Source organism: Mesoplodon mirus, assembly GCF_964341445.2.
Source record: "Mesoplodon mirus genome assembly, chromosome: 4".
NCBI lineage: Eukaryota > Metazoa > Chordata > Mammalia > Artiodactyla > Ziphiidae > Mesoplodon > Mesoplodon mirus.
In genome coordinates this window covers 138,769,049-138,795,796 of record NC_138979.1, presented here as the reverse complement: position 1 = coordinate 138,795,796, position 26,748 = coordinate 138,769,049, and the positions used below count along the sequence as shown (strand labels likewise).

Genomic DNA, 26,748 nt, shown 5'->3' with positions numbered 1-26,748 from the left:
TGGTATATGTATTGGTATATGCTATTAGCATTATTACAGATTTATGAAACTAAAGCCAAATATGTAACTGACTTTGCCCAAGGAAAATAAATGCAATTTCTATATCAGGCAATCTACCATGGATGCTTTCTTGTGTTATTTATTTATTGCTTTCAATATTGCAGCAAGGTATTTATTATTATCTGTATTTTTGACACATGAGGAAGAACTAACTGGATTAAGTAACTTTCCCAAGATCACACCCACTAGAGTTCACATAGTAACTGTCAATTTGGGTTTAGATCCCAGGTAATTAAACTTTCATCTCAGAACTTTCCACTATAATATTCTGCCTCTTTAGTGGAAATCAAATAACCTTTGGACAACACATAAATGGGCTCATTTGCTTTCTATCAAAAGAACAGAAAGTCAAAACATACATCAATTAATCCCTCAGATCAGATATATGACCTAGCTTCAAATCAACCCTTAATAATATTAATTTTGAAATAAACTGGGCTCTTAACCTGTCATCCAAATTTTTTTTTTTTTTTTTTTTTTTTTTTTGCGGTACACGGGCCTCTCACTGTCGTGGCCTCTCCCGTTGCGGAGCACAGGCTCCGGACGCGCAGGTCCAGCGGCCATGGCTCACAGGCCCAGCCGTTCCGCAGCATGTGGGATCCCCCCGGACCGGGGCATGAACCCGTGTCCCCTGCATTGGCAGGCGGACTCTCAACCACTGCACCACCAGGGAAGCCCCCATCCAAATTTTTGAAAACATATTTAAATAGACATTCTTCATTATGTCTATTTGATAAGAAGTCTCATAACTAGAGAAAAGCAAGGCAGTTATATTACTCAGCATAATTTTAAATTAGTTTTCAGATCATATTGATGTATGTATACACATATATCACATTGATAACTATATATATTGCTGTTCATCTATAAGATAATGTTATTGAAATATTACAAATCTAACACATAATTTTAGTTTTTCATTAGTGGAGATAGACATACACCATTACTTTCTGAGCAACAGTATGAAGCATCTGGAGACAACAAAACCACTGCATTAGCCATGAATCAGAGTTGTTCTCTCTGCAAAGTTAAGAAAAATTGATTTTACATCCAACAGACAATAGCTTCTATATTGCCATATCACAGATGCTGGAGTCAGAGAGTCTTTGCTTAAATCCCAGCTTCACAACTTACACATATAAGAAGTTGTGTAAGTTATTTCACCTCCCAATGATTCACCATCTTCCATCTGAAAAATGAGATTAAGAATGGTACCTATGGGACTTCCCTGGTGGTGCAGTGGTTGAGAATCTGCCTGCCAATGCAGGGGACACAGGTTCGATCCCCTGGTCCAGGAAGATCTCACACGCTGCGGAGCTACTAAGCCTCTGTGCCACAACTACTGAGCCTCTACTCTGAAGCCTGCGAGCCACACCTACTGAAGCCTGCGCACCTAGAGCTCATGCTTCACAACAAGAGAAGCCACTGCAGTGAGAAGCCCATGCACTGCAACGAAGAGTAGCTCCCGCTCACCGCAAGTAGAGGAAGCCTACGCACAGCAATGAAGACCCAATGCAGCCAAAAATAAATAAATAAATTTAAAAAAATCCATTTGATGGTTTTTAATATATTCATAGTTGTGCAAACCATCACCCTGATTAATTTTATAACACTGTGGTCACCCCCCAAAATACCCACACCCTTTAGCAGTCATCCCCATTCTCCCTTACTCACCTCCAGCCCTAGGCAACCATTAGTCTATCAAAGATTTGCCTATCTGGATATTTCATATAAATGGGATCATATAATATGTGATTTTTTGTGACTTTTCTTTTACTTAGCATAATGTTTTCAAGGTTTATCCATGTTGTAGTATGTATCAGTACTTCATTTTTTGTGGCCAAATAATATTACATTGTTTGGATATACTACACTTTGTTTATCCATTCATTAGTTGATGGGCATTTAGGTTGTTTCCACTTTTTGGCTAAAATAAATAATGCTGTTATAAACTTAATGAACAAGTTTTTGTGTGGACATATATTTTCATTTCTGTAGGATGTTCAATTGATTTGTGACAAAGATGTTAAGGCAACTCAATGGAGAAAGAATAGTCTTCATAACAAATAGTGCTAGAACAACTGGATATCTAAATGCAAAAAAGTAAATTTCAATATATCACACCCATATAAAATATTAACTCAAAATGGATCATAAATCTAAAGATAAATCCAAAAATATTAAATTTTTGGAAGAAAACATAAAAGAAAAGCTTTATGACCTTGGATTAGGCAATGATTTCTTACATATGATGCCAAAAGCATGACCCATTGTTTTAGTCTCTTCAGGCTGCTATAACAAACTACCACAGACTGGGTAGCTTATAAAGAGCAGAACTTTATTTTTCACAGTTCTAAACGCTGGAAGTTTTGAGATTAGGGTGCCAGCATGGTCAGGAAAGGAGCTTTTTCCAAGTTGCAGACTTCTCATTGTATCCTCACATGGTGGCAGAGACTAGGGAGTTCTATGGGAGTCTCTTTCATAAGAGCATTAATCCTATTCATGAGGCTCCACCCTCATTTCCTAATCACCTCCCAAATGTCCTACTTCCTAATACCATTACATTAGGCTTCAGGATTTCGACATAAGAATTTTGGGGAGATACAAATATCCAGACCATAACACCCATAAAAGAAAAAATTATAAACTGGGCTTCTTCAATTAAGAACATCTGCTCTTTGCAGAGGGCGACTGCCCTGCCCACTCAGGTCCTGGGAGCCTGCTGAGCTCCCAGGCGGATCCCCTGCCCTCCAAAGCCCCCTCCAGGTCTGGTGTGTCCTTGGGCATAGGAAAGAGGCCAGGAGGATCAAGAGAGGCAGGCTGGAGGGGCCCTCTGGGGGGAGTAGGAGAGGAGTGGAGGGTGATGGTCCTGCTCACTTGGGCCCCAGGAGCCTGCTGAGCTCCCAGGCCGATCCCCCGCCCACCAAGTCCCCTCCAGGCTGCATGGGTCCTTGGGGGCATAGGAAGGAGGCTGGGGGATCAGGAGAGGCAGGCAGGAGGGGGCCTCCCAGACCCAAGATTGGAGGAGCTGGAGAGGAGAGGAGGGCATTTGCCCCGCCCACTTAGCCCAGAAAGCCTGCTGGGCTCCCACGTGAGGTCCCCTGCCCTCTGAGAAGAGGGGTGGGGGGTATGCCTGGGCCCCTTCTGTTCCTTGAGCCTAAGTTGCACCTCCCACAGCCCCCAGGGCCTTTTTTGCCACCCCACGGGCTTGCGGGCAGAAGCTCCTGTGGTGGGAGCTCGGAGTCTGAACGACTGGACTAACAGAGAACCTCAGACCCCAGGGAATATTCATCAGAGTGAGGTCTCACAGAGTTCCTCATCTCAGCATCGAGACCCAGCTCTACCCAATAGCCTACAAACTCCAGTGTGGCAAGCCTCAGGCCAAACAACAAGTAAACAGGAACACAATCCCACTCAGTAAAAACAAAAAAATATATGAGATGGCAAAAAAATACATCACAGATGAAGGAAAAAACCTACAAGACCAAATAAATGAAGAGGAAATAGGCAATCTACCTGAAAAAGAATTCAGAGTAATGGTAGTAAAGATGATCCAGAATCTCGGAAATAGAATGGAAGCATGGATTGAGAAAATACAAGAAATATTTAACAAAGATCTAGAAGGACTAAAGAACAAACAACGAGAGATGAACAACACAATAACTGAAATGAAAAATACACTAGAAGGAATCAATAACAGAATAACAGAGGCAGAAGAACGAATAAGTGAGATGAAAGACAAAATGGTGGAAATAATTGCCAAGGAGCAAAATAAAGAAAAAAGAATGAAAAGAATTGAAAACAATCTCAGAGATCTCTGGGACAACACTAAACGCACCAACATTCGAATTATAAGGGTCCCAGAAGAAGAAGAGAAAAAGAAAGGGTTCGAGAAAATATTTGAAGAGATTATAGTGGAAAACTTCCCTAACATGGGAAAGGAAACAGTCACCCAAGTCCAGGAAGCACAGAGAGTCCCATACAGGATAAGCCCAAGGAAAAACACACCACGACACATATTAATCAAACTAACAAAAATTAAATTCAAAGAAAAAATATTAAAAGCAGCAGGGAAAAACAAAAAATAACATACAAAGGAACCCCCATAAGGTTATCAGCTGATTTTTCAGTGGAAACTCTGTAGGCCAGAAGGGAGTGGCAGGATATACTTAAAGTGATGAAAGAGAAAAACCTACAACCAAGATTACTCTACTCAGCAAGTATCTCATTCAGATTCGATGGAGAAGTCAAAAGCTCTTCAGACAAACAAAAGCTAAGAGAATTCAGCACCACCAAACCAGCTTCACAACAAATGCTAAAGAAACTTCTCTAAGCGGGAAACACAAGAGGAGAAAAAGACACACAAAAGCAAACCCAAAACAATTAAGAAAATGGTAATAGGAACATACATATCAATAATAACCTTGAATGTAAATGGATTAAATGCCCCAACCAGAAGACATAGATTGGTTGAATGGATACAAAAACAAGACATATATATATATGCTGTCTACAAGAGACCCACTTCAGACTAGGGACACATACAGACTGAAAGTGAAGGGATGGAAAAAGATATTCCATGCAAATGGAAATCAAAAGAAAGCTGGAGTAGCAATACTCATACCATATAAAATAGACTTTAAAATAAAGACTGTTATAAGAGATAAGGAGGGACACTACATAATAATCAAAGGATCAATCCAAGAAGAAGATATAACAATTGTAAATATTTATGCACCCAACACAGGAGCTCTTCAACACATAAGGCAAATGCTAACAATCATGAAAGGAGAAATCGACAGTAACACAATAATAGTAGGGGACTTTAACACCCCACTTACACTAATGGACAGATCATCCATACAGAAAATAAATAAGGAAACACAAGCTTTAAATGACACAACAGACCAGATAGATCTAATTGATATTTATAGAACATTCCTCCAAAAAGTGGCAGAATATACTTTCTTCTCAAGTGCACACAGAACATTCTCCAAGGTAGATCACATCTTGGATCACAAATCAAGCCTTGGGAAATTTAAGAAAATTGAAATCATATCAAACACCTTTCCTGACCACAACACTGTGAGATTGGAAATCAATTACAGGAAAAAAACACAAATACATGGAGGCTAAACAGTGCACTACTAAATAACCAAGAGATCACTGGAGAAATCAAAGAAGAAGTAAAAAAAATACATAGAAACAAATGACAACGAAAACACGATGACCCAAAACCTATGGATTGCAGCAAAAGCAGTTCTAAGAGGGAAGTTTATAGCAATTCAATCTCACCTCAAAAAACAAGAAAAATCTCAAATAAACAATCTAACCCTACACTTAAAACAACTAGAGAAAGAAGAAAAAAAAACCCCGAAGTTAGTAGAAGGATAGAAATAATAAATCAGAGCAGAAATAAATGAAATAGAAACGAAGAAAACAATAGCAAAGATCAATAGAACTAAAAGTTGGTTCTTTGAGAAGATAAACAAAATTGATAAACCCTTAATCAGACTCATCAAGAAAAAATGAGACAGGACACAAATCAATAAAATCAGAAATGAAAAAGGAGAAATCACAACTGACACTGCAGAAATACAAAGGATTATAAGAGACTACTACAAACAACTATATGCCAATAAAATGGACAACCATGGATAAATGGACAAATTCTTAGAAAGGTACAATATTCCAAGACTGAACCAGGAAGAATTAGGAAATATAAACAGACCTATCACAAGTAACGAAATTGCTGTAATTAAAAATGTTCCAACACACGAAAGTCCAGGACCAGATGGCTTCACAGGCGAATTCCACCAAACATTTAGAGGAGAGCTAACACCAATCCTTCTCAAACTCTTCCAAAATATAGCAGATGGACTCCCAAATTCATTCTACGAAGCCACTATCACCCTGATACCAAAACCAGAAAAAGATATCACAAAAAAAGAAAGTTATAGACCAATATCACTGGTGAACATAGATGCAAAAATCCTGAAAGGAATACTAGCAAACAGAGTCCAACAGCACGTTAAAAGGATCATACACCATGATCAAGTGGGATTTATCCCAAGGATGCAAGGAATCTTCAATATATGCAAATCAACCAACGTGATACACCATGTTAACAAATTAAGGAATAAAAACCATATGATCATCTCAATAGATGCAGAAAAAGGTTTTGACAAAATTCAACACCAATTTATGATAAAAACTCTCCAGAAAATGGTCACTGAGTGAACCTACCTCAACATAATAAAGGCCATACATGACAAACCAACAGCAAGCATCATACTCAATATTGAAAAACTGAAAGCATTGCCACTAGGATCAGGAACAACACAAGGATGTCCACTCTTGCCACTCTTATTCAACATAGTTTTGGAAGTCCTAGCCACAGCAATCAGAGAAGAAAAAGAAATAAATGGAATACAAATTGGAAAAGAAGGAGTAAAGCTGTCACTGTTTGCAGATGACATGATACTATACATAGAGAATCCTAAAGATGCTACAAAAAAACTACTAGAGCTAATCAATGAATTTGGTAAAGTAGTAGGATACAAAATTAATGCACAGAAATCTCTTGCATTCCTATACACTAATGATGAAAAATCTGAAAGAGAAATCAAGGAAACACTCCCATTTACCATTGCAACAAAAATAATAATATACCTAGAAATAAACCTGCCTAAGGAGGTGAAAGACCTGTACTCAGAAAACTATAAAACACTGATGAAAGAAATCAAAGATGACATAAACAGATGGAGAAATATACCACGTTTTTGGATTGGAAGAATCAATATTGTGAAAATGACTATACTGCCCAAAGCAATCTACAGATTCAATGCAATCCCTATCAAACTACCAATGGCATTCTTCACAGAATTAGAACAAAACATCTTACAAGTCGTATGGAAACACAAAAGACCCCGAACAGCCAAAGCAATCTTGAGAAAGAAAAACGGAGTTAGAGGAATCAGGCTCCCTGACTTCAAACTATAACACAAAGCTGCAGTAATAAAGACAGTATGGTACTGGCACAAAAACAGAAATATAGATCAATGGAACAGGATAGAAAGCCCAGAGAGAAACCCACGTACATATGGGCACCTAATTTATGACAAAGGAGGCAAGAACAAACAATGGAGAAAAGACAGCCACTTCAACAAGTGGTGCTGGGAAAACTGGACAGCTACATGTAAAAGAATGAAATTAGAACACTCCCTAACACCATACACAAAAATAAACTCCAAATGGATTAATGACTTAAATGTAAGACCAGACACTATAAAACTTTTAGAGGAAAACATAGGAAAAACACTCTTTGACATAAACCACAGCAAGATCTTTTTTGACCCGCATCCTAGAGTAACAGAAATAAAAACAAAAATAAACAAATGGGACTTAATTAAACTTAAAAGCTTCTGCACAGCAAAGGAAACCATAAACAAGACAAAAAGACAAGCCTCAGAATGGGAGAAAATATTTTCAAATGAAACAACAGACAAAGGATTCATCTCTAAAATATACAAACAGCTCATGGAGCTCAATATCAAAAAAAGAAACAATCCAGTTAAAAAATGGGCGGGGGCTTCCCTGGTGGCACAGTGGTTGAGAGTCCGTCTGCCGATGCAGGGGACACAGGTTCGTGCCCCGATCTGGGAGGATCCCGCATGCCGCAGAGTGGCTGGGCCCGTGAGCCATGGCCGCTGAGCCTGTGCGTCCGGAGCCTGTGCTCCGCAACGGGAGAGGCCACAGCAGTGAGAGGCCCGCGTACCGCAAAAAACAAAAGGGGCCGAAGACCTAAATAGACATTTCACCAAGGAATACATACAGATGGCCAAGAGGCACATGAAAATATGCTCATCAGCACTAATTATTAGAGAAATGCAAATCAAAAGTACGATGAGGTTTTACCTCACGCTGGTCAGAATGACCTTTATGAAAAAAGCTAGAAACAATAAATGCTGGAAAGGGTGTGGTGAAAAGGGAACCCTCCTACATTGTTGGTGAGAATGTAAATTGATACAGCCACTAGGGAAAGCAGTATGGAGGTTCCTCAAAAAACTAAAAATAGAACTACCATATGACCCAGCAATCCCACTACTGGGCATATACCCTGAGAAAACCATAATTCAAAAAGAGACATGCACCAAAATGTTCACTGCAGCACTATTTACAATAGCCAGGACATGGAACCTACCTAAATGTCCATCGACAGATGAATGGATAAAGAAGATGTGGCACATATATACAATGGAATATTACTCAGCCATAAAAGGAAATGAAATTGAGTTATTTGTAGTGAGGTGGATGGACTCAGAGTCTGTCATACAGAGTGAAGTTAGAAAGAGAAAAACAAATACTGTATGCTAACGCATATATATGGAATCCAAAAAAAAAAAAAAGGGTACTGATGAACCTATTTGAAGGGCAGGAATAAAGACGTAGGCCTAGAGAATGGACTTGATGACATGGGGTGGGAGGGTGAAGCTGGAGCGAAGTGAGAGTAGCATCGACATATATACACTACCGGATATAAAATAGTTGGCTGGTGGAAAGCAGCAACATAGCATAGGGAGATCAGCTCGGTGCTTTGCGATGACCTAGAGGGGTAGGATAGGGAGGGTGGGAGGGAGGCTCAAGAGGGAGGGTATATGGGGACACGTGTATGCATATGGCTGATTCGCTTTGTTGTGCACCAGAGACTAACATGGTATTGTGAAGCAATTATACTCCAAAAAGATCTATTAAAAGAAATATATATATATACTTGATTTACAGTTTTGTGTTGATTTCTGCTGTACAGCAAAGTGATTCAGTTATACATATATATCCATTTTTTTAAAAAATATTCTTTTCTATTATGGTTTATCACAGGATATTGAATATAGTTCTCTGTTCTATACCATAGGACCTTGTCATGAAAATTTTTGATAAGTATGTCAGCTAAAAAAATATTCACACACACCCCCAAAAAAGAATGTCTGCTCTTCAAAAAATATTGTTAAGAAAATGAAAGGACAAGCCATAGACTTGGAGAAAATACTTGCATATCACATATCTAATAAAGAACTTATATAAGGAATTCATAAAGAACTCTCAAAGCTCAATAATAATGAAATAAATTACCCAATTAAAAATGGGAAAAAGACTTGAACTAACAATTAAGGAAAATATATGGATGGAAATTTTACTGTATGTATATTATACCTTGATTTTTTTAACAATAAAAACCCCAGTCACATGTCATTATAAAACCTGATACATCTAATAATAAATTTAAATGATGTGCTGGTAGATATTTAACAACCAGCTCTTAGAGGTAGGTGGGTGTGGAAAAGTCCTGATTTGTAGCACTTGCCAATTTCTGTGATATAAATACTACCACTATGACCCCTTTCAATCTAACGGTGTGACTCACGGAGTGTGCTGCTGGGTAAAGATGCACCTGATCATCTCTCGTGAGCTAGTATGAGCTGGCTCCAATGTACCACTGAAATCTAATGACAGGTATTTAAGACTTGTACAGAAATATACAAAACATTATTGAGAGAAGTATATATTGATACATGTTCTCAGATTAGAAGGCTTTCTGTTATAAATGTCAATGTTCTCCTGGATTCTTAATTTGGTTATAATACCAATCAAATTCTCAGCGATATTTCTAGTTGATTAACAAGTTTATTTCTTTCTTGTACAAATTCTTTTTATGAAGATTAACTAGCTCATATGGAAAGGCTAAGATCCAAGAACACAAAGACCACCTTAAAGAAGAACAAAGTTGAGGGATTTACACTAACAGACACCAATAGATATTTTAAATCTACAATAATTAAGGCAGGGTGATATTGTCACAAGGATAGACAAGTAGACGAATAGAGAAGACTAGAGATTTCAGAAACAGACCCACATAGACACAAGCATCTGACTTACAACAATGTGCAACTGCAATAAATGAAGAAAGGATGATCTTCAATAAAGGATGCTAATTAACTTGGATATTCATATAGGGAAAAAAATATGAACCTTCATCCCTAGCTCTCACCATAAATAAAAATCAATTCCAAATAAATCTTAGATCCAAATGTGAAACAAACAGGAAAAGCGGACAGAGGATACAAACAAGCAACTGACAAAAACCACATTATCAAATGGTTCCACACATAGGAAAAGATCTTCATTCTCATGCAAATAAAAAACGAAAAAATATATTGATACATTTTTTATATATCAGATTTACAAAGATCAAAGATAATTCCTTTCATTAGTTGGAATGTGAATCTGTAACCTCAGACGTTGCAGAATTTAAATGGATTCAGCACCTTCAGGCAGCAATTTGGCAAATAATTATCAAAAATACAAATATACATACTCCTTGACCCAGCAATGCTATTTCAAAGAATTCATCCTGCAGACAGACTCATACACATGCAAAAAACCAGAAGCAGTGTTAATGACCATCAACAAGGGACTGATTAATAAGCTATGGTTCATTCACCTATGAAATACAAGGTAGTTACAAAGAATAAGGAAGCTCATTTGAAATAACTGCTGATATATATTATGAAAAAATAATACAAGGTATAAAACAGTATGTATTGTATAGTATAGTATCACTGGGGAAAAAAGTGTGTAGGAGGGTGTCTTTGGCATTTGAGGAACAGCAAGGAGTATGGTATGGATGGAGCAGGTTGGGAAGATTATGAAGGGCTGGATCATGCAAAGCAAGACAGGCCAAATCTGAAAGGATTTTGGACAGAGTGGATATTGAGGGTGAGGGAAAGAGAAGAGGCATCAGTAGATGTTTGTATATGATTATCCTGTCCAACTCTACCTTTATATGGTAGGTGTGGATGAGACACATAACTTTGAACTTTTAGTTTAGATGTTCAAGGTCTTTGAAGAGCTACCAACAGGCTAAATGAAGAGGAAGGAGATTATATATTAAGTGTGATGTAAGTATGCTGTAAACATACTTACATAAATAAAACAAATATCTGAGTTGTGACTTTAAAACAATGAGATAGTTTACAGGAAAAAGTCTCATGACAATGTAAGCCAATTACTGTATTAAATATTCCTTTTTGGTAAGGAAACTTTTAAAAATACAGAAATATTTTGTTATTAATAGAATGAAAAATGGAATCAAATTAATCTGTGGATATTCATAAATATATAATCATTAGTTTGTATTTCATCTAAAGTTAAGAAAGTTTTCCTATCCAAAACCTATTGCTACCATCAATCTATACATATATTTATGGTAATCAATATTTACATATAAAACTACTTAGATAAGATAAACCCAGACATCTATCAACTGATAAATGGATCAATAAATGTGGTATACCCATACAACGAAATATTATTCAGCAATAAAAAATGCAGAACCGGGCTTCCCTGGTGGCGCAGTGGTTGAGAGTCTGCCTGCCAATGCAGGGGACACGGGTTCATGCCCTGGTCTGGGAAGATCCCACATGCTGCGGAGCGGCTGGGCCCGTGAGCCATGGCCGCTGAGCCTGCGCATCCGGAGCCTGTGCTCCGCAACGGGAGAGGCCACAACAGTGAGAGGCCCGCGTACCAGAAAAGAAAAAAAAAAAAAAATGCAGAACCAATACATGTTAAAACATGGATGAACCTTGAAAACACAATGTTAAATGAAAGAGGCCAGTCACAAAGGACCACATACTGTATGATTCCATTTATATAAAATGTCCAGAATAGGCAAATCTATAGAGACAGAAAGTGAATCAGTGGTTGCCTAGGACTGGGGAGTAGAAGGGGATTAGGGGGTGATGACTAAGAGGTATAAATTTTCTTTTGGGGGCTAATGAAATGTTCCACAATTGTGGTGATGAGTGCACAGCCCTGAATACACTAAAAGCCATTGAATTATACACCTTTAAGTGGGTGAATTGTATGGTATATGAATTATATCTCAATAAAGCTGTTAAAAAACTATTTAGAAAAACTTCAGTTTCTGTAAAAAACGTCAAAATTGAAAACACAGACTGAAAATATCTGGAGAGCAGAGATTGTCTTACTCACGTTTCCATTTCTTAAAAACTTGTAACAGAAGCTTACACAGTAGGCACTCAATAAATATTTATATGAATTTAATAGAAAATAACTGAAAAGTATTAGAATATACAGGATAATCAAGAACAAATATTGTGAGCTCGATTCATTATTCATAACTATATTTTATCTAAGCAAAAAATACTATTCTTGCTCTAAAAGAATCCAAAAGTCCATTGGAATGCATGCCAAATCTCTTTAGCACCAGATTTCTACCTTCTTAAATATATATTTGCTTAAACTAAACTTAGTTTCAATTCCTGGAACACTATGTAAATGTTTAAAAAGCAGGAAACAGGTCAGAAGCAAATCAGATGGGAATTAGCATTTTACTATGGATAATACAAATGTATAGCTTACAAGGAGAGAACCAAAAATATATATATCGTTTTGCCTTTTTTTTTTTTTTTTGGTGGGGGTAGGCAGGCCTCTCACTGCTGTGGCTTCTCCCGTTGCAGAGCACAGGCTCCGGACGCGCAGGCTCAGCGGCCATGGCTCACGGGCCCAGCTGCTCCGCGGCACGTGGGATCCTCCCAGACCGAGGCACGAACCCGTGTCCCCTGCATCGGCAGGCGGACTCTCAACCACTGCGCCACCAGGGAAGCCCTTGTTTTGCCTTTTTAAATACTAAATCTTATATTCAGTAAAGAGATTTTAGGGACTTTTCCATTCTATGTGGTGTTTTAAGTCACTGGAAGCTGGCCACTCAGCTACCGAATTAAGATATGTTGAAAGTGAATCTTCAAAAACTTATAGATGGAGAATAATCATTTTTATATACTGGAAATGCTGTGGGTGTGTATTTCTAATTTTAATTGTAAACTCTGTAAAAATAAAATCTATACTTCATGTCTCCAGCAAAAATTAAACCTCACAAGATGACTAACTCTGAGTATGTTGAAGCCTTTATAGAGAAAAAGACATAGCACCTAGGAAACGGTCTCTTGGTAACTGAAATTAAAAGGAAATATTATTTCTTCTTAAACTATTATGTCTCTTTCTAACAGCAGAATTTGAAGAATGACAGAGAAAACATTTGAATGAGCACCTGAGAATGACTTCCAAAAACACAGTAAAAGGGAGTGTATACAGGAAGGGACAAATAGAGTTGAGGAAACAAAAACAAAAGATTAACTCATAAAACGAATTTTAAGAATGTTTCAGCAAGAGTAGAGATAGAAGTTACAATGAGATGATTACACATCACAGACCACAAAACACTACCATGCAGACTCTCAGATTGTTCTGCTGTTAACACCCTTGAGGAAGAGGGTTAAAAGGAATAATGCAGGTCCTGCAACTTCAGAACCTTGGAAGAAACAAGTAAATCATTTGGCAGGCTGTTTATTTATACTGAATCCAAAAGCATTCCATAAATGGTTAAATGATGCCTTTAGAAGAACAATGTCATCATGATTAGGGCACTGTATGTATATATATATAAAATATACATACACATATATTTCATATGTTCAAGTATATACATGAAAAGACTTCAATAGAAAGATAAGTAACTGATAAAAAGAAGAAATACTAATGGTTAATAGACATGGGGAAAAGTTAGGTCTTCTCAGTAATTAAAGAAATAATGCTAATTAAAAGGAGATAAAAGTTTTAGTTTTATAACTTGCAAAGGTTAAAAAATATATACACGCAGAGTTGGAAACATTAAAAAACACTAAAAAAATATACATACCCTTTAATGAAACAATTCAAGTTCTAGGAATTTATCCTAAGGAAACTATCAGGATTGTGCATATGTATTTATCTACATAAAGGTTCATTACAGCATTATTTATATAACAAAAAATTGGAAACAATCTAAATCCCTAACTCTAGGGTACTGTAAATAAATTATGTCACAGCTATACTATGCAAAATATGGAGCCATTTGAAAGCATGTTATAGAAAAATACCTAATCATGAGAAAATATGTTCACATATTTTAAGAAAAAAAAGCAGATGGGAAGTGTAATCCCCATTAAGGAAAACAAATCCTCATGCAGTTATACTTTTTGTTTTCTAAGGAACTGTCTCATCCTTTAATCATCTCTGAGTCAGCTGTTTTGAAAATGGGTGGCTACCCTTTCTGCTGAATATTGTCTGTGTCATGCTCAGGTCTATCTCCACCATTCTCAGCTCTTCCGTTTTTTTTGCTTTTTTTTTAAAATTTAGCCACCGTCTCTCTTTTTTTAAATTATTATTTTATCTTTATTTATTTATTTTGGCTGCATTGGGTCTTTGTTGCTGTGTGCGGGCTTTCTCTGGTTGTGGTGGAGGGGGGCTACTCTTTGTTTTGGTGTGCAGGCTTCTCATTTCAGTGGTTTCTCCTGTTGCGGAGCACAGGCCCTAGAGCGCGCAGGCTTCAGTAGTTGCTGCGCGTGGGCTCAGTAGTTGTGGCTTGTGGGCTCTAGAGTGCAGGCTCAGTAGCTATGGTATATGGGCTTAGTTGCTCCGTGGCATGTGGCATCTTCCTGGACCAGGGGTCAAATCTGTGTCCCCTGCATTGGCAGGCGGATTCGTAACCACTGTGCCACCAGGGAAGTCTCTCTAAGCTCTTCTTTACATTGCAGAGACTGGAAGTGTGGAAACTACAGTACTACAATTCTTACAATCCCTTCTTAGCAGGGTTCTGGTTTAGATTTTGCCCATGAAAGGCACTCATGACATTTGGAGGCAAGAGTGAAGATGAAACCTTTACTTCCTTCTAACAGAGTGGACAGATATGTGAGCAGATATGTGAGCACCTATGAGGCTTGCAGCACATGCCAAAAGGAACAGAACTGCAACAATTCAGAGACAGTAGCCAACATTTTGAAGGTACTTTCAAGAAGTATGTGCCTAGACCTTTGGAGTGGGAAGAGAGTGTAAGAATATGTGGTCCCATGTGAATGCTTACCAAGGGGCATTTACTGTAGAGGAAGCTCTCAAAAATCAGATGGACAAGGTGACTGACTCATTTTGTGAACATCAGTCAGTCTCCTACTCCAGCCACTCCTGCTCAGTAGGCCCACAGACTAAAACAGCAAATGACATATGAAGCATCTATATTAGTATCAGACAAAATAGACTTTGGGGCAAAAAGCAATACTCAGGAGAAAGAGGTTCACTACATAAAAATAAAAGGCTCAGTTCATCAGGAAGATGTAACAAGTCCACATTTGTGTGCACCTAACAACTTAGCTCAATGTCCATAAACAAAGCTTAAGGGAATATTAAGGGAAAATTGGCAAACCCACTGTCATGTTTTAAAACATCTCGCAGAATTTTAAAGTATCTATCAGATATCAGTATCTGGTAGATCAAGCAGTCCAGAAATCAGTTAGAGTTTGAAAGATATGAACAATACATTTAATAAGCTTGAGCTAATGAACATATATAGCACACTGCATCAAAAATTAGTAAACAAGGGCCTCCCTGGTGGCGCAGTGGTTGAGAGTCTGCCTGCCGATGCAGGGGACGCGGGTTCGTGCCCCGGTCAGGGAGGATCCCATATGCCGCAGAGCGGCTGGGCCCGTGAGCCATGGCCGCTGAGCCTGTGCGTCCGGAGCCTGTGCTCCGCAACGGGAGAAGCCATGGCAGTGAGAGGCCCGCGTACCGGAAAAAAAAAAAAAAAAAAAATTAGTAAACAAAAAGTGCTTTTCAAACCTACATGGAATATGTATAAAAATTAAACACGTAGTAGGACATAAAACAAGTTTCAACAAAGTTCACACCAGGTATTCTATGAACCTGAACTGCCCAATATTGCAGCCACTAGCCACATGTGGCTGTTCAAATTAATTAAAATTAAATAAAATTAAGTGTTTGGTCCTCATTCTCACTGGCCATACTTCAAATGCCCAAAAGACACATAGCTAGAGGTTAACATATTGGACAGTATAGATACAGAACATGTCTATCAGCATAGAAAATGGTGCTACTGTACAACATATTCTCTGACTAGAATAAAATTAAGTATGAAATCAATATCAACAAAAATATAATTTAGAAATCCATACTTTCTGTATATTCACAGGTAAAGAAAGAAATCATTGTGGACATTTAAAATACTTCAAACTGATTGAGACTGAATCTACTGCATATCAACACATATAGGATACAGCAAAACTGATATTTAGAGAAAACCTATAGCCCTAAATGCATATATTAGAAAAGGAAGGCAAGCTCGAAATAAATGAGCTCAGTATCCAACTTTTTTTTAAGTTAAAAAGAGAATATAGAATGAAACCAAAGAAAGTACAAGAAGGAAATGATAGAGATGCACAGAAATTAGGTAATATAAAAGAGAAAAAGGAGAGATTAACAATAAAAGATATAATAAGGAAGATACAGATAAAATTCAGCAGAGAAAATAATAGAAAATTAAGAACAATCTCATGCCAAGTTGACAAAATGGACCAATTCCAAGAAAAATATAAATTACTAAATCTGACTCAAGAAGAATAGAAAGCTTTAATTGTTCTATAACCAATACAGAAGTTGAGTCAATAGTTCAAAATCTTACTAAAAGAAGACAGGAGGTCCAGATGGTTTAATAGACTAGTTTTCCCACACTGGATCATTCTAATCTCATATAAACACTTATAGAGAATCAAAAAGAAAAGAAAAAAAATTTCCCCCCCCTCATTTTATAAAGTTAATATAACCTTGATACCAAAGTCAGAAAAAGAAAGTATAAAAAAAGAAAATTAGTTGTAAACATGCTTGGAAATATCTTTAAAAGATTAGCAAATCCAGCAATGTATGTAAAAAGGTAATACAGTATGTCTAACCTGGGTTTATTCCAGGAATGCAAGATCACTTCGACAAAGAAGATCTTTTAATATAATTACACACATTAAAAAATTAAAGAATAAAAGCCATATGATTATTTCAATAATTACAGAAAAAGTCATTATAATTCAATATGCTATGATGATTTTTAAAAATATATTACTTAGGAATAAAGGAGAACATTCTTAATCTGATTAAGACAGGAAAAAGACATAAAAGACAAAGATTAAAAGGAATGAACAAAGCAATAACTACTGCAGATGATAGGTTTCTTTATGTAGAAAACCCTAAAAAATCAAAAGGCAATTTAGCTGAATTAATAAGAGAGTTTAATAAGGTTCCTAGATATAAGATAAATATGTAAAAGCTGATTGCATTTTATATACTATTAATAGCCAAATATATATATATATATATATATATATATATACACACACACAGTTGATACTTGAACAACACAGGTTTGAATTGCACAGGTCCACTTACACGTGAATTTTTTTCAATAAATACACAGTTGGCCCTCCATACTGGCAGGTTCTGCATCAGTAGATTCAACCAACTGTGAATCATACACTATGTTTACAATTCGTGGTTGGCTGACTCTGCCTAAGCAGAACCCACAAATACGAAGGGCAGACTATAGGACTTGAGCATCTGTGGGTTCTGGCATCTGCAGAAGGTCCTGGAACGAATCCCCCACAGATACTGAGGGATGATTGTAATAGGGGAAAAAATCATAACAACAAAAAGTGTAAGGAACATAAGAGCAAAACTAACAAATGATAAGCAGGCCATTCAAGGAGAGTTTTTAAACTACTGCAAGACATCAAGAAACAAAAGCTAAATAAATGAAGGAATATGCCATGTACATGGATAGGAATATTTAATATAGTAAAAATCTTGATTCTATCAAACTAATCTACAAATTGGATGCAATTTTAATTTAAAAAATCCCAACTGGGCTTGCCAAAGAACTTGAAAGCCAAAAGCCAAGAATAAAGAACAAAAAAAGCTATAAGGCATATAGAAAATAAATAGCAAAATGACAGAAGTAAATCCCTCCTTATCAGTAAGTTACATTAATGTAAATGGATTAAGCTCTCCAATCAAAAGACAGAGACTGGTATAATGAATAAAAAAAAATATGATCCAGCTACATGTTGTCTACAAGAGATTCACTTTGGATCCAAAGACACAAATAGGTTGAAAGTGAAAGCATGGTAAAAGATATTCCAGGGCTTCCCTGGTGGTGCAGTGGTTGAGAGTCCGCCTGCCGATGCAGGGGACACAGGTTCGTTCCCTGGTCTGGGAAGATCCCACATGCTGCGGAACAGCTGGGCCCGTGAGCCATGGCCGTTGAGCCTGCGCGTCCGGAGCCTGCGCTCTGCAACGGGAGAGGCCACAACAGTGAGAGGCCCACATACCGCAAAAAAAAAAAAAAAAAAAAAAAAAGATATTCCAATTCTAATGGCAAGCAAAGGAGAACAGGAGTGGTTATATTAATATGCGGACGAAATAGACTTTAACTCAAAAAGTTGAAACAAAAAGGGGCATTATATATTAATAAAGGTTCAATGCATCAAGAAGATATAACAATTATAAACATTTATACATTTAATAACAGGCCATCAAAATATGTGAAGTGTTAAGTTGGAGACTTCAATACCCCACAGTCATAATGGATAGAACAATCAAACAGAAGATAGGCAAGGAAATAGAGAATCTGAACAACACGGTAAATCAACTAGGTCTAACAGACTTATATAGAACATTCTACCCAACAACAGAATACTCATGCTTCTCAAGTATATATAGGACATTCTCTAGGATAGATCATATGCTAGACCACAAGATCATATGCTAGACCAAAAATTAAGTCTCAGTGGATTTTTAAAAGATAGATATCACATAAAAAATATCTTCTCTAACCCACAGTGGAATGAAGTTAGAGATGAGTAACAGAAGTAAAACTGGAAAATTCACAAATCTGTGGAAATTAAACAGCACACTCATAACCATCCAATGAATCAAAGAAGAAATAAACAAGAGAAATTAGGAAATGAAATGCAAATAAAAACTACAATGAGATACCACCTCACACCCAGCAGGATGACTACTATTCAAAAAAACAGAAAAGAACAAGTACTGGTGAGGATGTAGAGGAATTACAACCCTTGTGCACTATTAATGGGAAAGTAAAATGGTACAGCCACTGTGGAATACAGTATGACAGTTCCTCAAAAAAATAAAACTATAACTACTATATGATTCAGCAGTTCTACTTCTAGGTATATACCCAAAGAATTGAAAGCAGGTCTCAAAGAGATGTATTTGAACAGCCATGTTCATAATAGCGTTATTTACAGATGCCAAAATGTGGAAGCAACGTAAGTGTTTATTGATGGATGGATAAGCAAAATGTGGTATATACAGTCAATGAAATGTTACTCAGTTTTAAAAAGGAAGAAAATTCTGACATATGCTACAACATGGATGAAACTTAAGGATGCTATGCTAAGTGAAATAAGCCAGTCATAAAGACAAATACTTGATTCCACTTATATGAGATACTTACAGTAGTCAATATCACAGAGGCAGAAAGCAGAAGGATGGCTGCCAGGGGCTGGGGGAGGAGGGAATGGGGAGTTAGTGTTTAGTGGGTACAGATGCTTTGCAAGATGAAAAAAATTCTGGAGATGGATGGCAGTGGTGGTTGTACAACAGCATGATGTACTTAGCACTACTGAGCTGCACACTTAAAAATGGTTAAGATGGTAAATTTTATGTTATGTGTATTTTACCGCAATTTTAAAAAAATGAAAAAAAAAGAGACATGCAAAATTTGAAAACCAAATATTATAGGAGAAAATTTTATAACTTTGAGGTAGAGGAAAATTTCTTAAAATACAAAGAGCACAAACCGTAAAGAAAAATATTAAATTAACTATTTTTAAATATAAAATTTCTGCTTACTAAAATATACCATCAAGAGAGCAAAGTCACATCACAAAGTAGCAAAGGACAAATAACCTGACAAAAGATCAGCAAAGGGCAAATAGGCGGAGTAGGAAATAGTAATGGTTAATAAATGTATGAAAATATACTCACACCTCATTGGTAATCAGTAAAACACAGATTTAAACCATAGTGAGATATGATTTCACATCTATTATAATACCAAGTGTGGGTATTATAAGTAAACAAAATACTTTGTGGAAAAATGTATACGCTAGATTTCATTTATTTTAGGTTCTTAAAAATGTAAAACTAAATAATATATAATTTAGTGATATATGTTACATATATACACACATACATATATATATAATATATATATATATAAAATGATCAGGAAATAAGAAACACCAAATTTATGAAAGTATTTATAACGAGATGTTGCCATAAAGGAGGGGCACACAAGCAGTGTCAAAATATTGATAAAGTTCTATTTTTTCAGCTGGGGAGCGGGGATACAGGTGCTCATTATTATACTTTTTAAAACTGAACATCTATATTTTATTTTTTTGTATATATAGACATTTTTATAGAATAATTTTTATGTAATAGAGCCTCCAAATTTAAAAATATGCAACTATTTTTTATGACTAAAGTTTCTCACAGTAAATCATTTCCCTGATGATCACAGGTTACACTTACAGTCTAGTCACTGGTTTCTAAAGATAATAAAGGCTACAGAGTTTGAAATGGAGGAAAGATATAACCCAAGAGCCATCAAGACAAGGTAAACAGATATAAAGTATAAAATATATATATATGAAAAATATATATGAAAAAATATGTAGGGAAGGCAAATTAAATTAGAATAATGTGGAGGGAAGAGTCTGTAGGGGAAGTACATGTATGACCCAATAGAAATTTTATTTTGTTTCAGGAAGAACAGATATATAGAAAATGAGGCAAGTGCAAAGGGACAAAGGGTCTCATTCCAAGGAAAACAGAATACAGTCAATTGGAAAAGAAAGATCAGGAGATTACTCTAATCAAGATTGTTTTTAACCTTTCCTCAAAAAACAAAAACAGAAACCTAAAAATTAATTTTCAACAAATGCCTTTTCAACAAATAGACATTTCCTACACTTACTGTGAAGCTAAGAGTTTTTTTTAAAGGGGCAGGAAAAGCTGACACTTTAGTGCAAATATTCTTCTTCTAAAGCAATATTGCCCCAACAGTTTCTGTTACATTGCAGAAAACTCAAATTTCCAGGTGGCATCCCAAGTTTTTAAGCAACTGTGATTAACAAAAACAAATAAATAAAAACAGGTACACTTCTGTTTTGTTTCTGGGAGTACTTAAACTCCAAGCCTAACATTGAAAGACTGCTTTCTGGGCTACTGTTTCTGATATTCATCTGTCTCCTTTGTCTTCCATACTAGCATATTCTTTGCCTTCTTTTCTAGTCCAAAGCGATCAAGTTTATAGAGCATTGATTTCTCATACCAGCTTAAGCCTAGACAGGCTTGTTGTGGCACCTATTGGATTCTATTTTAATTCCTTGTCCTCATCACATGGACCAGGTAAACAAACAACCCTAAATTTAAATCCTAGGTCTATAACATAAATTATCAAACCTCTGGGAAGTTATACTCTCTGAGTGTCAGATTCCTTATATATTAAAATAAGGATAATAATGTCTACCTTTTAAGAATTGACTTTTAAATGCTTAAATTTATTCAAACTTCTAGCTCAGTGTAGATTCAGGTACAGGTGGTGGGATTCTCAGTTTTGGAAGCACAGATTTGCTTCCCAGTTGTATGTATGGGTATGATCCTCAAACACCATCCAATTCTGGGTGTCAGCAGAGATGCTTTTCTGTTTTCTAGCTTCCATGGCCCCTGTAGGACCTAACAGCTCTCTGACCACTCAGATAAAAATAATACCTGTTATTGGTCCTATAGGGCCCTTATCTGAACTTTAGGTCCCCTTTACAAATTTTGCAAGTATCTCTCTTGCACTTTTCTTGGAAATCCTATATTTTCCAATTCTGGATAGTTGGCTTTCCCCTCTGCCCTTTGATTTCTAACTCGTCTGAAAAATATGTATTTAGCTAGATGATAAGGTCAGTTTACTGTTTTCCTTTCTAAGTTATCACCTGAGTTTTTTTCTTATCAAAGACCTCTGCCTTCTATGAGGGCCTGTTTTCTCTATTAACCTCACACCATACCCCATTAAACATAAAAACATTCCATAGCATTATGTTATAGAAAATAAATTAGAAGACACCTCTAGGTTCTAATCTCAGTCCTTTAACTTACTAAATACTATGTGACTTTCACCAAGTTATTTAACCTACCTGAGGCTCAGTTTTTTCATCTGCAAACAGGGAATATGTCTTAACAACTTAGGAGGCTAAAGATCAAATGCAATAATGCAGATGAATGTGTCTTGAAAACTATTGTTCTAAACAATGTGGAAAGTATTATCCATTCAACAAAATACTGGTGATGGCAAAAGAATCAAGTCAAACTGCCAGAGTTGGAGTCCTAGCTCTATTATTTACCTTTTAATATGTAAAATGAGGATTATAATACCTACTTCATATGATATTAGCTCAGTGATGTTAGTTATTATTGTTATTATTAAATTGCTATTACATGTTAGGCATTGTACTAGATGCTGGTAATAAAATGGAATCAAGACAGACATGGCTAACATCTTTGCCAAAAAGTTCTACTATGTCCTACTCCATATGCTACATTTTCTAAGTCATTTATGTCATATACACTTACAGTAATGAAAAATCTGAGTAGTAAAGCATTTCCATAGAGCATCAAGATAAGACCCCACAATTCCACTATTTCTTTTCTGTGAAATTTCCAGTGAACACAAAGTAACTGTGGTATTTCTTTTCTTAATTCATCACTTGACTCAAAACTCTTTTCATGACTTCTGGGTAAACTGCCTAGAATACGTTTCTATCAAATGTAAATAAGACAGCGTTTCTAAAGGTAACATCCAAAGATGATCTGCTTCCAATCACCTAAAATGCTAATAAAAGGCAGATTCCTAGACCTTATTTCAGATGTATTGATGCAAAAGCTCTGGCTGGAAGATGTGGGAATCTGCATTTCTAATAAGTTCCCAGTGTGATTTTTATGCAAATCCCATTTGAGAACCACATTCTCAAGAAAGAAAAAACCTCCACTACATAAGAAATTTGTAACCAAAGGCAATACTGAAAAATAATGATCCAAAGCTTTGTGAAGGAGAAAAATTTTAATCATCAGAATAAATTTTCACATGCCTGTCTCTTAACAGGGTTGAGTCAATAGCGCACAGAGATTAAGACCAAAATTGACTTGAACATACACACCTTAACTGTGACTGTTCAAGAAACTCCTATTCTGGAGGCCAAGGGAAAGGATGGAAAGGGGACACTCTGAAAAAGTTTACCCATATTCCAAAAGAAGCAAGCAAACAAAACGGTGTTATTGCAGTAGTCATGCCTACTAAAATTGGGATTTGGTGATATCAGAAAATGGAAACGATTTCTCTTGAACTCAGACAACTAAAGACAGACCTCCCTGCTCCAACTCCCCACATCTACCGTAAACCTTGGATAATCTCTCAAATGTAGACTTTGCCTACTTGGGAGTTAAGCTGGTCCTGTGACCAATAAGAGGCAAGGAAAAATATGATCTTTTGATAAAAGATAATCAATTTTCATAAAAGATGACCAAAACAACTAATTAAAATTTATACCTCTCAATCTGATGGACAGTTATAGAAGAGATCTCACTGAGACACGGAAGAGAGTCAATCAAGGAGCCCTGAACTCCTAGTGCCTGTAAACTTTCCAAATAACAATTCAAAGCTAATGAACAAACTACTTCTCTGCCCACTAAGCCACACTGGTCTGAGATCTGCTCTGGTGCAGATAATAAAATGCCCTAAGATGGCAGTGGGTTCACTGTGGCTGCAAGAAATCGGGAGCCCAAAGAGGAAAAAGACGCCCAACCTGCCCACACTAACCGTCCGTCCGCACCCAGTCTGGAGCAGCAGAGCGGGCGGGGCTGCGATTTCTCCTGCATCACTGCGCCCTCTCTTCTCCGCCTGCGTGAGCACCGCCCTCCCACTCGCGGCGTGAACCCACTGGGCCTAGCCTCTCCTTCCCCCTCCCCTCGGCCTGATGCTGAATCATGAGCCCTGCATCTCCAAAAGGTAAAATCTGAGAACAATGCCACCCTTAGGGCTGGCCTGAATGGGGTACCAGGTCGGGGTGGGGCGGAAGGCTGGAAACCACAACTTTGCTCCCCTTCTTCCCAAATTCCCCACCCAACCCCCAGATGAAAATGAGTACCGCAGCCTTAGGGGATTCCCAAGCGGCACCCCTTCTCAGGCGTCGCTCGGGTTGGCAAAGGTCAGACCTGGGCCCGGCGCGCTCCGCCTCATTGTTCCAACGCTGCCTACCAGCCTGCCCGCCAGCCAGGAGTCCGAGCCCTGCAAGGCCGGGGAGCTCGCAGCTCGTGGGGAAGGGGTGGGCGATCTCCGCCCCTCTCCTGTAACCACCGACCCCTGCCCACCACCCTCGCCCTTCCTGCCCACCTCCTTTCGCTAAAGCGGAACCAGCGAGTCCCCCAGAGGCGACCGGGTGGGTGCTGTCCAAATGCTGGGAGGAGGAGGACTGGGGTGGGGTGGGGAGGGTGGGGAGAAGCGGGAGTCTCCGGCCTGCGCTTGGCTGCAGCCTTCGCCCCTTCGCCCCACAGCCAGATGCCGGTTCCACGGGTCCCGCTCGGCCACCGTTCCTCCTGCCCGACAGGGAGCCGCTCGGCGGTGGCCATCTCCCAACCCTGGATGCTGGCGCCGAGCAGCCCTTGGCCCTCCTCGTCTCCAGAAGCAGAAGGCGGAGGGCCCGTCCCCGTGCGGGCTGCAGAAGTCACCATAGGCTACTCACCCCAACTGTTTCTGTCCTTGCGGTTCTTGGCCATGGTGGTCCGGGAACTGGTGGCGGTGGGGCGCTGTCAAGGCGCTCGCTCTTCTCCCGGCCGCAGGTTGCTGGCGGTGGGAGGCTCTGTGCCCGTGCTGGGCGCAGTTCACTCAGACTCTGAGGATGTTGCTGTGGCGCTGGTGGGAAGGAGTGGGGAGGAGAAGGGAGGAGAGAGGGATGAACCAAGCTCAGCATCACAAGCCCAAGTTCACACAAATACCAGCGTCACACCCTCCCTACCTCAGCCCACCCCCAGAGCCTGAAGACAGTGACAGACAATGTACTGCAACATTTTCGATGGAAAAAACATACAAATAAATAGCACCCCCTTACACACTCTCAAAGAATTTAACAGCATTATACAGTCAGAAATAACACAAACCAATATACTGCACGATTCTGTATGTTCAAATACCTGTTTCCTAGACCAGTTACATATTAGTAGAAACATGCTGGCAACATTTATATAGCCAAAGAAATTTTTAAAATCTGCGTTTATCTACCAGGTACCATTTCCCCCTAACTTAAAAGCAAGGTCACATTAATAAAGAGGGTATCATGCATTTTTGTACCTGTATACTGAACAGGCCTGTCTTTTAAAATTAGGATAGCAAATTTAGATTAAGATCAAGATAAATGAAAGCTGGAGATTCACCATAATCTGTAACTAACTCCATTCTAGTGGGCAAAATTTCCCACTAGATTCGCAGAGATATCATCTGGCGTTATACTGACAAATATTCTAAGTAAAGTCATACTACATAGAATGGAAGAGCCTTGGCAGTAACAAAGGTTGCAGATAATTTTGAAAGCAAAAGGCAGTAAATATTAAAAAAAATATTCTCAATCTCTCCCTTTTCACTGGTTTCTTCCTCTTCCCCTATAAACTTAATTTTCAGTGTCCTAGAAACACTGTCCCTTCATGCCACCTAACCCTCAAGATACCATCATCCCATTCCTAACCTCCTCACACAGTTTTCACCTGCATGTGGTTGTTGCCCATACTCTACACAGATCAGTTCTGCCTAGGAGATTACTGCTAGCTTCTTAATTACCAGATCCTTGGTCTCTGTTTACTCCTCATCATAAGCAACTCTTCACTCTGTGTCCCCTCACTGTAGTTTACTATGATGGCTTCAGACAGGACCTCCATCCATGCTGTTGATTCCCAAATCTACTCTTCTAGTCTTAAGCTCCCTTGAGGAGAGATAATCGTCATTCCAGAGCTGAATTTATAACTGCCTGAGGTCATCTTCAGTTTGTTTTCCTACTGACACTTCAAAATCAATATGTCAAAAACCAAACTCTCTCACTCACCACTGCCAAATCTTATGCATTTCATATTTCAGTTAATGGTTCTATGACCTCAGAACACTGTAAACAAAGTTTACATTATGGTTTTAAAGGGGACTGTGTTCAACAGAGTTGCATTCCCTAAACACTAATGAGACAACATAGGAAGATAGAAATTATCTCACCCCATACCTACAAAACAAATTCATTGAATAAAAAGAAGCGTGTTCTGCTTTTCTTGTATTTCTTTACTATAATTCTCAGCTCACATTCTAGCCTGATAATCCCTTTCAGGTGAATCCCATTAAAAAAGAGTACAGTAGATTCCACCCCCAAAATGTTATATATGTAATTCAGTATCTATTCCTAATTGAAAAAGAAACTTATTTTTAAAAAACCCTTTTTCTGTTGTAATTAATAAGTAATCTGTGAGATAATACTTGAGACTGTGTGAATGTCTTGGCCAAGAACTTTTCATCCAATGGTTTTTAGCATCCATTGACATCCTTGCCTGAAGTGACTTTATATTAGTGATTTTAAAATAATTATATCATTTCGTTTACATTCTACATTTAGTAGTTGGCATTTCCTC

The 26,748-nt window shown here is 37.8% G+C and overlaps 1 protein-coding gene across 2 annotated transcripts in view; it reads right to left on the bottom strand.

Annotated features, from left to right (window-relative positions):
• ATL1 (atlastin GTPase 1) overlaps positions 1–26,435 on the bottom strand; it is a 64,032-nt gene extending 37,597 nt beyond the window's left edge. Inside the window, exon 1 of one of the 2 annotated variants that reach the window (XM_082618634.1) lies at positions 24,831–26,435. In XM_082618634.1, coding sequence (XP_082474760.1) covers positions 24,831–24,864 — 34 coding nt within the window. In that variant the 5' untranslated portion in view covers positions 24,865–26,435. The remainder of the gene's footprint in view (positions 1–24,830) is intronic. The other variant, XM_082618633.1, reaches the window with a different exon arrangement.
• Between the last annotated feature and the right edge of the window lie 313 nt (positions 26,436–26,748).